This window comes from Bison bison, unplaced genomic scaffold, assembly GCF_000754665.1.
Source record: "Bison bison bison isolate TAMUID 2011002044 unplaced genomic scaffold, Bison_UMD1.0 scf7180017864331, whole genome shotgun sequence".
In the NCBI taxonomy this organism is placed as follows: domain Eukaryota; kingdom Metazoa; phylum Chordata; class Mammalia; order Artiodactyla; family Bovidae; genus Bison; species Bison bison.
Genome location: NW_011494903.1, coordinates 8164715 through 8178274, shown reverse-complemented (window position 1 = coordinate 8178274; position 13560 = coordinate 8164715). Strand labels below are relative to the sequence as shown.

General features: G+C 40.9%; 1 protein-coding gene across 1 annotated transcript in view; it reads right to left on the bottom strand.

Moving 5' to 3' along the window:
• Positions 1-3355: 3355 nt before the first annotated feature.
• AMACR (alpha-methylacyl-CoA racemase) overlaps positions 3356-13560 on the bottom strand; it is a 15825-nt gene continuing 5620 nt past the window's right edge. Inside the window, exons 3-5 of the mRNA XM_010853827.1 lie at positions 11940-12100; positions 8368-8554; positions 3356-4109 (exon numbers count right to left, since the gene is read on the bottom strand). Coding sequence (XP_010852129.1) covers positions 3700-4109; positions 8368-8554; positions 11940-12100 — 758 coding nt within the window. The 3' untranslated portion in view covers positions 3356-3699. The remainder of the gene's footprint in view (positions 4110-8367; positions 8555-11939; positions 12101-13560) is intronic.

Genomic DNA, 13560 nt, shown 5'->3' with positions numbered 1-13560 from the left:
TAATAAATGCTGGAGACAGTGTGGAGAAAAGGGAACCATCCTACTGTTGATGGCGGTGTGTGCTGGTGAGGTCACCATGGTGGGGGGAGGAACGGAAGTTCCTTAAAAACTAAAAATAGAGCTACCATGTGAACCAGCAATCTCATTTCTGAGTACATAGACAGGAAAGACAAAAACTCTAATTTGAAAAGATACATGCTCCCCAATGTTCATAGCATCACTATTTACAATAGCCAAGACATGGAAACAACCTAACTGCCCATCAACAGACAATTAGATTAAGAAGATGTGGTATATATATACAATAGAATACTACTCAGCGATAAAAAAAAGAATGAAATATTGTCATTTGCAGCAATATAGATGGACCTAGAGAATATTATACTTAATGTCAGAGAAAGACAAATATTATATAGTATCACCAATATGTGGAATCTAAAAAATAATACAAATGAATATATATACAAAACAGAAACACACTCATAGAAAACAAACTTATGATTAACAAAAGAGGAAGGGGAGGAAGGGGTAGAGAAAGGATAAACTAGGAGCGTGGGATTAACAGATACAAACTACTATATGTAAAATAAAGATTTACAATCCTTGCATAGCACTGCTGCTGCTAAGTCGCTTCAGTAGTGTCCGACTCTGTGCGACCCATAGACGGCAGCCCACCAGGCTTCCCGTCCCTGGGATTCTCCAGGAAAGAACACTGAAGTGGGTTGCCATTTCCTTCTCCAATGCATGAAAGTGAAAAGTGAAAGTGAAGTCGCTCAGTCGTGTCCGACTCTAGCGACCCCAAGGACTGCAGCCTACCAGGCTCCTCCGTCCATGGTATTTTCTAGGCAAAAGTACTGGAGTGGGGTGCCATTACTTTCTCCATGCATAGCACAGGGAACTATATTCAATATCATGTAATAACTTATAAAGGAAAATAGTCTGAGAAATATATATACATAAATGAATCACATTGCTGTATTTGAAACACAATGTTGTAAATCAATGATAATTTTTTAAAAAAGAATGAAAAAATTAAAATTTTTAAAAAAGAATGAAAAATAAATGTCTTCTTTCAAGTGTGTACACTATATTTTTCAATCAGCTAATAAGTTGTTAGAACAAAAATACTTAAGTTATTGGGACCTAATTATTTACAAACGGAATGATTATGTATTTCTTTTGGCTTAGGGGCACCATGAAAAAAATCAAGACACTAAGGGACATGTGAACTAAGAAGGTTTAGGACCATCTGAGCCTTGTGTCCGCATCTATAAAGTATAGAAACCTACCCTGCCTTCCTCTTGTGATTGGCAAAAAGCAATTGAGATACTGCATGTCAGAGATGTTAACATAAATTCTCTACTCCTCTATCCTGATGGAATCTGGACCAACTTCCAGAATCCACCCCTCCCTCAAACACCCACACGCTTCCAGGAAGTTGAGTCCAGGGGAGCTCCAGGAGCAGGTTAGTTTTATCTATGGATAATCCTACCTTCTCCACCAAAGACCAGTATAGGGCTGGCTTGTGACTTAACTTGACCCAAGGAGACATGCTTGCTCCTTGGAAGAAAAGCTATGACAAACCTAGACAGCATATTAAAAACCAGAGACATTACTTTGTCAATGGTCTGTCTAGTCAAAGCTATGGTTTTTCCAGTAGTCCTGTATGGATGTGAGAGGTGGACTGTAAAGAAGGCTGAGTGCTGAAGAATTGATGCTTTTGAACTGTGGTATTGGAGAAGACTCTTGAGAGTGCCTTGGATGGCAAGGAGATCCAACCAGTTGATCCTAAAGGAAATTAGTCCTGAATATTCATTGGAAGGACTGATGCTGAAGCTCCAATACTTTGGTCACCGGATGGGAAGAACTGACTCATATGAAAAGACCCTGATGCTTGCAAAGATTGAAGGCAGGAGGAGAAGGGGATGACAGAGAATGAGATGGTTGGATGGCATCACCGACTGAATGGACATGAGTTTGAGCAAGCTCCAGGAGATGGTAAAGGACAGGGAAGTCTGGTGTTTTGCAGTCCACGGGTTGGCAAAGAGTAGGACATGACCGAGTGACTGAACAACAAAAGGAAACACTAGATAAGGTTTGCAGAGGGCTCCTGAGACCCTCTCTTCTTTTGGATGTTGTGCTATGTAGAAATGAGATTCCAGATCTTGCTAAGGTTGGGGGGTGGAAATTGAAGGCAATGATACTAGGGGTGTAAAGCTGGGAAGGGAAGTTGAACAGTAATCCAAGGAAGAAGTGATACGGTCTCGATGAAAGAAGCAATGGAAGATGGGGATAGGGAAGGAGATGGGAGCTCTGAAAGTGGAACTGATAGCACTTCACTATTGAGATTCATCTCTTTAATAAATATTCACAAAATTTCCAATATGGGCCAGGCACTATTCCAGGAACCAGGAAATGAGCAATGAATGAAACCTACAAAGTCCTTCATAAAGTTTCCATTTTAACACGCCCTAATTAAGAAGGAATGCTGCTGCTGCTACTGCTAAGTCACTTCAGTCATGTCCGACTCTGTGCAACCCCACAGACGGCAGCTCACCAGGCTCCCCTGTCCCTGGGCTTCTCCAGGCAAGAACACTGGAGTGGGTTGCCATTTCCTTCTCCAAGGCATGAAAGTGAAAAGTGAAAGTGAAATCGCTCAGTCGTGTCCAACCCTCAGCGACCCCATGGTCTGCAGCCTTCCAGGCTTCTCTGTATATGGGATTTTCCAGGAAAGAGTACTGGAGTGGGGTGCCATTGCCTTCTCCAAAGAAGGAATGAGGCAGGGGTTAATCCATACAATGTCAGTAGTGATAGGCAGTATGAAGGAAAATGAAACAGGGTTCCGGGAGAGTGAGTGATAAGGCAGTTGCTATTTTCGACAGGGATCAGGAAAGGACTCTCTGTAAGGGACATTTGAACAGTGGCCAAATGAAGTGATAGGTAAACTGTGGGGTCTATTGAGACAGAGGTAGACATACTGGGAGTGGAAGCTGGAGACTAGTAAGAGGAGGGAAAGTCTAGTAAGACTTTCAAATGGATGATGGTACAGTTTATTGATAAAGAGACACAGGTGGATGATGCTAATAACAAGCAGTTATATACAGGAGCTGGTCTAGATGGAAAGGTGGCAGTTATCTGAAGGAAACCTCAAGGACATTTTCTACAATTTCAATTCAGAGACACCAGCTGAATGGTTTCCTTACCAAATTAAAAGGATCGGACTTTTCCACCTAAGGACATTCATTCTGGTTAACAGTAGAGCCTAAAATATTTCAATGAGCAACAAAAGGCTATTTTAGTGCTACTGAAAGAACTTTCTTGAAAGCTTTTCACAAACTTAAAAGCAGGAGTAAACTTTATGGGGAATAAAGCTTTATTTAATAAAAAGCATTATATTAATGCATTTCAAGTATTTTATAAATATATAAGCATTTTAAATTGACAAATATAACCTATCAAGTAAATTGAAAGGCAGAAAAACTGCCACAATTTAGTACAGGCAAACTAAAAATATTCCCAAATCAAAAGCCATGATAACCATTTTCAGAATTCCGTCATTACTGTATAATCAGTCTTGTTTCCTGATTAGAATAATTAGACCACTGTGATACTGTTTTTTCAAGTTTCCATGCACACGATTTTTTTATATTATACTGTAAATGCAATATTCACATTCGTTTGCACTGTGGGGCTTGGAACTTAGAGATTAACTCTAAGTTTAAGAATTTCAATAATATTATCTAACTTAAGCTGATTGATCTCTTTCTGGCTGAACCCAAATTCTTTAAGAATCTCTTCAGTGTGTTCTCCTACAAAAGGATCCCTTTTAATCGAAGGGAGAGCTGGGGTGTTGGACAGCAGAGGAGCAGGGCGGGGACTCACACGCTGCTCTGTATCAGTAATAAACGAGCCCCGATCTTTGTTGTGACCATGATGGGTAACCTCTTCAAAAGTCAGCACAGGAGTCACGCATGCATCAGTGCCGTCAAAGATCTGACACCACTCTGCCTTTGTCTTCTTTGCAAAGATATCTGCAAATTTCTTCTTCATTTCTGGCCAATCCTTCATACTTATCTGATTGGGAAGTTCATCAGACTTTAGCCCAAGTCCTGAGAGAAAAACAGAATTTCTTAAATCACCATGCTTTGGGTGCAGTAAATATAATCAGCGCAAATGAGTTTTGAACTCATCATACTTGCCCCAAATGGGATATTTTATAAGAATTCTCAAATGAGTCAAGAGAAGAAATTCACTCAATTTGAAGTTGGAGCCAAAGCTGGAGAAGGCAGTAGCGTAACAGGACTCAAAACAGACTTTCTAAGTCTTTGCAAGATCTTATTATTTACATTTCATCAAAAGCAGTCTATTTTTAATTGTCTAGTTTCCAGAAATCAACTTCTTCCCTCTGAGAAGTTTTTCCAAAAGAGACTTTGTCATGAAGTTATTATCTGCCATGTGTGTGCTCAGTCGCTAAGCTGTGTCTGACTCTTTTGTGACCCCCTGTAGCCCACCAGGCTCCTCTGTCCATGGGATTTCCCAGGCAAGAACACTGGAGTAGGTTGTCATTTTCTTCTCCAGGGGATCTTCCTGACCCAGGAATCAAACCCGAGTCTCCTGCATTGGCAGGTGGATTCTTTACCACTGAGTCACCTGGGAAGCCCAAAGATACATGCAAATTGTTCCGACAGCAAACATGACAGCAAGTTATCAGCCAGCCAATCAACAGGGACACAGAGACTCTCTCTCTCAAGTACAAAGAGTTCTGAAGGGCCCCTCAACACAAGGGACAGAGAAGATGAGAGGATTTGCCAGGGAATATCACAAGAAGGATGGCTTCTCCAGTCCATGACTTGATCTGTGCTCCCTTTCTTGACTACAGGAACCCACCCACCCCTGTAGATACACCCCAACTCCAGTGCTGATTAAATTATACCCAAAGGGCAACTTTGCCTTTGGGGTTTGGTGTAATTCATTTTTATTCCCTCTTGTATAAGAGGGTTTCTAAATTTAAATGATGCATAATATTTTGCATAAGTTTAGCCAAGTTAATCGAGCAATTCTCATTTTTTTTCATCCTCTCCTTATCTACAGTGTTGAAAAACAATGACCAATAATTGTAAGCTGCTCTGAAGATGCAGAAGTGCCTACAGAGGTAAGAAGACAGGAATACTATAGGCTCTTCGTAGAGTTTTTAGGGATGTAAGGATATAAGAACTCACATAATTCTGAACAGCTGTGAAAAAACACCTGTGCAAATACATTGTTCTCTGTAGCCACCTGTCCCATTCAAAACCAGGAAAGATATAAAGCCATAGTTTCAGATTTACCACAGTAACCTATGAAGAAATATTTCTAAGGATGTCTTTCACTTTGCTTTCTTCTTCTTGATTGTCCCAAACTCTGTGATTAAGAAGCATATAAAATGAGCAGTTAGCCAAAGCGCTTAAGTAGACCACGGCTAACTGCTGGAAACATATATGCATGCTTTTATAAAGTTTTCTTTTTTTTTTTTAATCAGAATGTGATCAGAATCATCAACTAGAAGTGCAGCCAACAGTTCTCCAACAAACACTAAACTTAAGGTTACATGGGTTTGTTAAGGTGCACAGGTCTGTACACCGGAATCAGTTCAGTTCAGTTCAGTCGCTCAGTTGTGTCCGACTCTTTCTAGAAATCAGAACACTTCTACCCCTGACTCTGACACACCAGCTGTGTCAACATGGCTGCTATTTAAAAGGGTGAGGGTGAAGATATTCGGTATTGACAAAAAATGATGTCTTTGCTATATTTTTTAATTAAAAAATTATTAATTATAAACATGTGGTTATGTATTTTACACATTATATAAATATAATGTATATAATTATATATATATTATAAAAATTATATAATATACATATATTTATATTATACAAATTATAATATATTTATATTATATAGATTATTAAAAAATTTAATCGTGTCTGTATGTGTACAGGGAAAATTCTTAAAGGCCACATTCCAAACTTTCCTAAAGTAGAAGGACAAGGGATAATTTTTACCTCTTACCTTATAAATTCTGTATTGTTTACACTTTTTTCATAAAAAATACATTATTTTGAATTTTTTCATTTTTTAAAATTGTGGTAAAATATACAAAATATAAAATTGACCATTTTAGCCACTGGAGAAGGCAATGGCAACCCACTCCAGTACTCTTGCCTGGAGTCCCCCCATGGACGGAGGGGCCTGGTAGGCTGCAGTCCATGGGGTTGCTAGGAGTCTGACACGACTGAGCGACTTCGCTTTCACTTTTCACTTTCATGCATTGGAGAAGGAAATGGCAACCCACTCCAGTGTTCTTGCCTGGAGAATCCCAGGGACGGGGAGCCTGGTGGGCTGCCATCTATGGGGTCGCACAGAGTCGGATACGACTGAAGCGACTTAGCAGCAGCAAGAATATAGTACTATGTTATTAAGTACATTCATATTGTTCTGGAACCATTACCACCATTCATCTCCAGAACTTTTTATCTTTCCAAATTGAAACTGTACCAGGTTCCCTGGTGGCTCAGATGGTAAAAAATCTGCCTGCAATGCAGGAGACCCAGGTTCAATTCCTGGGTTGGGAAGATCCCCTGGAGAAGGGAATGGCAACCCACTCCAATATTCTTGCATGAAGAATTTCATGGACAGAGGAGCCTGGAGGGCTACAGTCCATGGGGTTGCAAAGAGTTGGACACAACTGAGCAACTAACACTTTTACCCATTAAACACTAACACTCTATTCTCTGCTTCCCCCAGTCCCTGTTCAAATATCTGTTTAAGTTCCCACTTTTAATTCTTTTGGATATATAACCAGAAGTGGAATTGCTGGATCATATGGTAATTCTATGTTTAATTTTTTGAGGAGTCACCATATCATTTTCCACAATGGCTGTATAATTTTACATTCTTACCAGTAATGCATGGGGTTCCAATCTCTCCACATCCTCACCAACACTTATTTCCTGGCTTTCTTTTAATAATATTTTGAAATCTTAAAGCAACTTTAAAAAATTCTCTATTGCCTTTACTACAAGAATCTTATGTCATGAGAGTCTCAGTATTTTCAGATTTCTTTGCCCTGGAAGCATTAGAAACATAGCACAGAGGAGTCTGAGCCTTACAAAAACCTTGTGTATTTATGCTCAGACACTGAGAGCTAAATAAAGCTATGGTCTCAAAGATCTCAAAATGTACGGTGAGATAATAAATTAACACTAACTCAAAAAAATCATTACCGATGTGGGAGTTTGTCCACACCTCTCTGTTCTATCGTTCTTCTAACTTACAGTTAAGTTAGGGAAGGTAATATAGTTGATCACAGAATGCATTCTGATGCTTACAAAAACCATCATTCCAGCAACATACAGACTACTCTGAGTAGCATTTTGCATCTGAAAAGCTATCAGACATAAAACTCCAAACTTAAAGCTGGAAGATAAATGTGCTGCAACACATGTGCTTGTCACACCGCTTCAGCATATATTCTAAAACTTCTTAGAAACGAAATAATCTGTGAAGTGAACTTTAAATTCACATTTCACAGGGACAAGATAACTTCAGTCCAATTATCAGTCAGGGCAGAAGGGATCCCAAATTTTTCTGCTAACCTGTGGCAACATATCAGTAAGACAAGAATCTGCAGGAAAGGTGACCCGCAGAAGCATCAGGTGACAGTGACATATCCCAACAAACTCTCACTTGCCAAAGTCTCTCTGTGCTCTGGTGACCCCATTACTAAGTACCAGGAGGGACACCTATCCATCAAGGAATAAAAACTGGTAGAACCAGCAGATCATTTCCAGGCAAGAACAGACTGTGGCCGTGCAACAGGCAGGATAAATACCCAGCACTACTGAGTATGGCTTCCCAGGCGGCACCAGTGGTGGAGAACCTGCCTGCCAGTGCAGGGGACAGAAGAGCTGAGTTCCATCCCTGGGTCGGGAGGGCCCCTGCAGAAGGGCATGAACCCACTCCAGTATTCTTGCCTGGAGAATCCCAGAGACAGAGGAGCCTGGCGGGCTACGGTCCATAGCGTCGCACAGAGTTGGACACAACTGAAGAGACTTAGCACAGCACTGAGTATGAAAGGTAATAAAAACACTGAACGCCCACAAAAAGGATTATGATCTTTTTAATCTGAGCTATTTATAGACCTTTTTTATAAAATTACTTGTCAATTTAAAAGATGGGGGAAGTGCCTCACAATATAATGATGACCATCATTAGGCTAATTATAAAGTGGGTATATACATATAATAAAAGACATCATGAACTTCAAAAGACCCCAAAATAGAGGCTGGAAAGCATCCACAGAAAAGAGGTTCCTGAAAAGTTACTCACCCTTGATCAGCAGCTCATAGAACTGGGGCTCTATTGCTCCGACAGCCATGAACCCCCCGTCGGCTGTCCGGTAGGTTGTATAGAAAGGAGCTCCACCATCTAATATGTTCTGTCCACGGGGCTGCTCCCACAATCCTGTTTCTTGGGTTTTCCACATAAAAGAACTTAGATATGCTGTTCCTTCCACCTTTGAAGAAACAGAATACAACGTGAATCCAGGTAATGCAACTATACAAATTATGACTGATTCCTACTTGGGTTTTAAAAAAATGTTTGTATAAAAATGTTTATCTTAGAATATAGAAAGATTATACCTAATTATACAACTTCTTTGAATATTTAGAGAAAGTGAGTGAGGACAGGTTTATGATAGAGCTCCTGCACTATTCAGATCAGGGAATATTGTTCAGAAAAGACTTCGAGGAACTACTTCTGCTCTTCTTTTCAAATAAGACTGGCAGAATGTTGACAATTTCTGAAGCTAAGTGAGGCTAGCTTCACTAGTAAGCTTACTTCACCATTAGGAAGCTAATTATATATTCTCTTTACTTTTATATATGTTAAAAATGGTCAGGATAAAAAAGCTGAAATAAAGAAAAAGGTTTTTGAAAAATCTATCATCTGATCTCAGTACTTATAAACACATACACACAAACACATGAAGCAGATCACATTTTAAAGGTAAATTGCATGACAGTTATATTTAGTTGATTCTAGTTTTGATACCAAGCGCAAGAAAAACAAATTTGAATATTTAACATATTTTAACTTTAATTATCACTAGAAAGTTACAGAATAAACATAACAATGTGGCTGGCAGGTGATAAAGGTTTGCTGAGTACAGACAAACTAGTTTGGGAATGCCAGCTTCCCACTAGTCCTGAAATAAAAAGGATTCACATCTCCGGTATGATTGTCATGAGACTAGACGCACTGAGCTAACTAAAGAACACTTCCCTGTCCTTCTGGCACTCCAGGAAGAAGGCCAGCAAAGCATCCTCATCTCTGAGGTTATTAATAGAAAGGCCCCAACCGTGAGCATGCGATTTCTCACGGATTCTGGCTACGAAACAAACACAAAATTTAACAGGCAAGAAGACTGCAGTGGGTTGCCAATTCCTCCTCCAGGGGATCTTCCCAACCCAGGGACCGGACCCTTGTCTCCAGGGTCTACAGGTGGATTCTTTACCACTGTGCCAGTTGGGAAGCCCATCTTTAGATACGTCTCAGTTTTCCCTTTTAGCTTGAGGAAGCTCATGAACACTTGAATCCATGGATCTGCCTGGTAGGCTACAGTCCATGGGGGTCTCGAAGAGTTGGACATGACTGAGCGACTTCACTTTCACTTTTCACTTTCCTGCATTGGAGAAGGAAATGGCAACCCACTCCAGTGTTCTTGCCTGGAGAATCCCAGGGATGGGGGAGCCTGGTGGGCTGCCGTCTACGGGATCGCACAGAGTTGGACACAACTGAAGCGACTTAGCAGCATACACTGGATGTACTGATGAGACTATTGAAAAAAGATGTCCTGACAGTGTTATGGGTCTATTTTGGCTCACTCAGGATACAAACAGGCTCTAATCTAACTCCACCTTTACTTGGCGCCATAGAAGGACACAGGACAAGACACAGCAATTATAATCCTTATCTCATCAACAGGCTACCGAGCACATACCTCTCTTCCCCCTCATCCAAATGCAGCATGTGCTGCCACAGATGACAGCCCTTGAGGCAGGGAAACTGCAGCCTCAGTTTCCCAACTTTTTATATTATTCTCATCACATAGGCCAATGGCCTGAATGCCAACACGCAGTCCCCCGGGTCAGAAGCGCTCCCTTAGGTCAGGAGTAAACACAGTAAAACAGACCCCACATGCCATGTGCGTGCATGCTGAGTTGCTTCAGTCCTGTCTGACATCCAGACTCTTTGTGACCCAATGGATTATAGCCCACCAGGCTCCTTTGTCCATGAGGATTCTCTAGGCAAGCATACTGGAGTGTAGTGCCATGCCCTCCCCCAGGGGGATCTTTGCAACCCAGGGATTGAACCCAAGTCTCAGGCATCTCCTGTATTGGCAGGTGGGTTCTTTACCACTAGTGCCCCCTGGGAAGCCCTAACTCTACAGTTTCTAAGGGAACAGTCTGATGAAGAGATGACTCCAGGTCATCATGGGCAGGCCTAGGTCACAGATTCTGCTGCTAAAGTCATTTGGAAACTATTCGTCTAAAAGAATAAGATATATGTCCCCTCCAATCAGCCTCCTCCTTCAGTGGTTCTCCCCAGGGTACCAGAGCCACCATCCACTGGGTCTTCTAAGTCAGAGATCAGGGCGCGATCCTTGATTCCTTCCTCTCCCTTCACTGCCAAATGTGAATCCTTAAATCCAGACCTAGTCTATCATTGACCATTTTAGTACTTGCCTTTATCTCTCAGTCTTGTCTTCATCAAATCCACTCTCCAGCCTACCAGCAAAGATAGGTCCAAATGTAACCTGTATAGTGGCACTAGACGGCTCTCATCAACTAGCTGTGAGAACTCAGGCAAAGTTCTGAATGCGCTGATGAGTGTGTTGAAAAAAGATGTCCTAACAGTTTTATGGGTCTGTTGCTCACTCATGTCCTACTCTTTGCAACCCCATGGACTATAGCCCACCAGGGTCCTCTGGCCATGGGATTTTTCAGACAAGAATACTGGAGTGAGTTGCCATTTCCTCCTCCAGGGGATCTTCCTGACCCAGGGATCAAACTCACATCTCCTATATTTCCTGCACTGTAGGTGAATTCTTTACCTGCTGAGCCATGAGGGAATCCCTGTTACAGGTCTAACTGGGTTCAGTAACAATGTATCCCAGGAGAGGGGAATGGCAACCCACTCCAGTATTCTTGCCTGGAAAGTCCATGGATAAAAAAGCCTCATGGACTGCAGTCTATGGGGGTCACACAACTGAGTGCCCATGTGTGAGGGGTCTGGAGGGAGATGGGTTGGTAGCAATAAACAGGTAGAACTGGAAACAAACAAACAAACAATGTATTCCAAGTGAAATTGTTGTTTTGGGGATTAGGAGAAATCACATAGGAGAAGTGCCTAAGAGAACATGAAGCAAGTGCTCCGTGTGTGAGAGTGACGACACTGAAGCAGCCTGACATTCAAATCTTCGCTACACAGTGCAGCAGGAAGGTCTAAACTGGTCCATTTTACTTGAGCATCATCAAGAATCTCCTCTTCCTGCTAAAGGAGACTTCCTGGGCCCAGTTTTGAATGAAGATCTCTTAAAAATCACATTCAAAGCACAAGACATAAGACGGGGAAAATCACTGAAACACAACGTAGTAATCAAGTGAGTCATGAACAGTTTAGAAAGTTGACTCCACAAACAGACGGTCAAAATATGACATTCTGACACATGTCAAACATATGAAGCTATTTTAAAGAGAAGGCTATCTTTGGTAACTTGGATTCAAATTTCAAATCTCAATTTATCTCCTGTCTTGTTCAAAAGAGGATTTGAGGCAGCCATGTATCAACCTTAGGAACAAACGCTAGGCTTATCATTTTCCCCAGTTAACACTTACCATGCTTGCGTCAATGACCTGACCTTTGCCAGAGCGTGTGCGTTCAAACAACGCCATGATGATGCCCATTGCGCACATGAGGCCACCACCACCAAAGTCAGCCAGGAGATTCAACGGGGCATATGGATTCTCACCACTTCTGCCAATTCTTGATAAAACACCTATACCATGGGAAAAAAAAAAAAAAAGGAGGACCATAAAGGGTAAATTTAATGTGCATTTAAAATTTTTATTTATTATTTTTGACTGTGCTGGATCTTCGTTGCTCTCTCTGGTTGTATTGAGTGGAGGCTACTCTCTAATTGCAGTGCATGGGCTTCTCATTGCAGTGGCTTCTCCTGTTGCAGAGCACAGGCCCCAGGACACACAGGCTTCAGTAGCTGTGGCACGTGGGCTCAGTCATTGCAGCTCTGGGGCTCTCAAACAACAGGCTCAACAGTAAGCCTGTACTTTACAGGCTTAGTTGCTCCATGGCATGTGGGATCTTCCCAGACGTGTCTCCTGCATTAGCAGGCAGATTCTTTACCAATGAGCCATCCAGTGGTAAATGGGTTAAAAAGCCCATTTAATGTATACTTTAAATAAATACGTGAACATCTTAGAAGGGAAACCAATCTCTCTAGCTACTAGTTGTAAGTAAAAATTAATATCTAATCCCTTTCTAAACCTAAACTTGTTTGGTATATTTATAAGATGGTTTTCCTTTCCTTGTTTTTTTTTTTAATGTCTTTATTTTCTTTAAAACTTTATTCCTACTAACATTTTCAGAATTCTATGGCTAAGTTTTTATTCACTGAGTTGTGTGTGTGTGGGGGAAGGTTGCTATCCACTTAGTTTATGACTTAACAATGGTATAAGGCACTTCCATTCTTATTAGAAAGAGATGCAAGAAAATAAACACAAGAAAAAGAAAAGGAATTGCATTTTTAAATAGATGTGAAAAATCAATTCTCCACTCACTCTTTTCCTCAACCTTTAAATGTGTACACACAGAATATTTGAGACTTCTTTTACTCGGCAATACGGTTCTTAGAAATCTAGAATTAGGTCATTCTAAGACCTCCTTATTGCCAAATTCAGACTTAAGTTGAAGAAAGTAGGGAAAACCACTAGACCATTCAGGTATGACCTAAATCAAATCCCTTATGATTCTACAGTGGAAGTGAGAAATACATTTAAGGGACTAGATCTGATAGATAGAGTGCCTGATGAACTATGGACAGAGGTTCGTGACATTGTACAGTAGACAGGGATCAAGACCATCCCCATGGAAAAGAAATGCAAAAAGCAAAATGGCTGTCTGAGGAGGCCTTACAAATACGTATGAAAAGAAGAGAAGCAAAAAGCAAAGGAGAAAAGGAAAGATATACCCATTTGAAGGCAGAGTTCCAAAAAAGAGCAAGGAGAGATAAGAATGCCTTCCTCAGCGATCAATGCAAAGAAATAGAGAAAAACAATAGAATGGGAAAGACTAGAGATCTCTTCAAGAAAATTAGAGATACCAAGGGAACATTTCATGCAAAGATGGGCTCAATAAAGGACAGAAATGGCATGGACTTAACAGAAGCAGAACATATTAAGAAGAGGTGGCAAGAATACACAGAAGAACTGCACAAAAAAG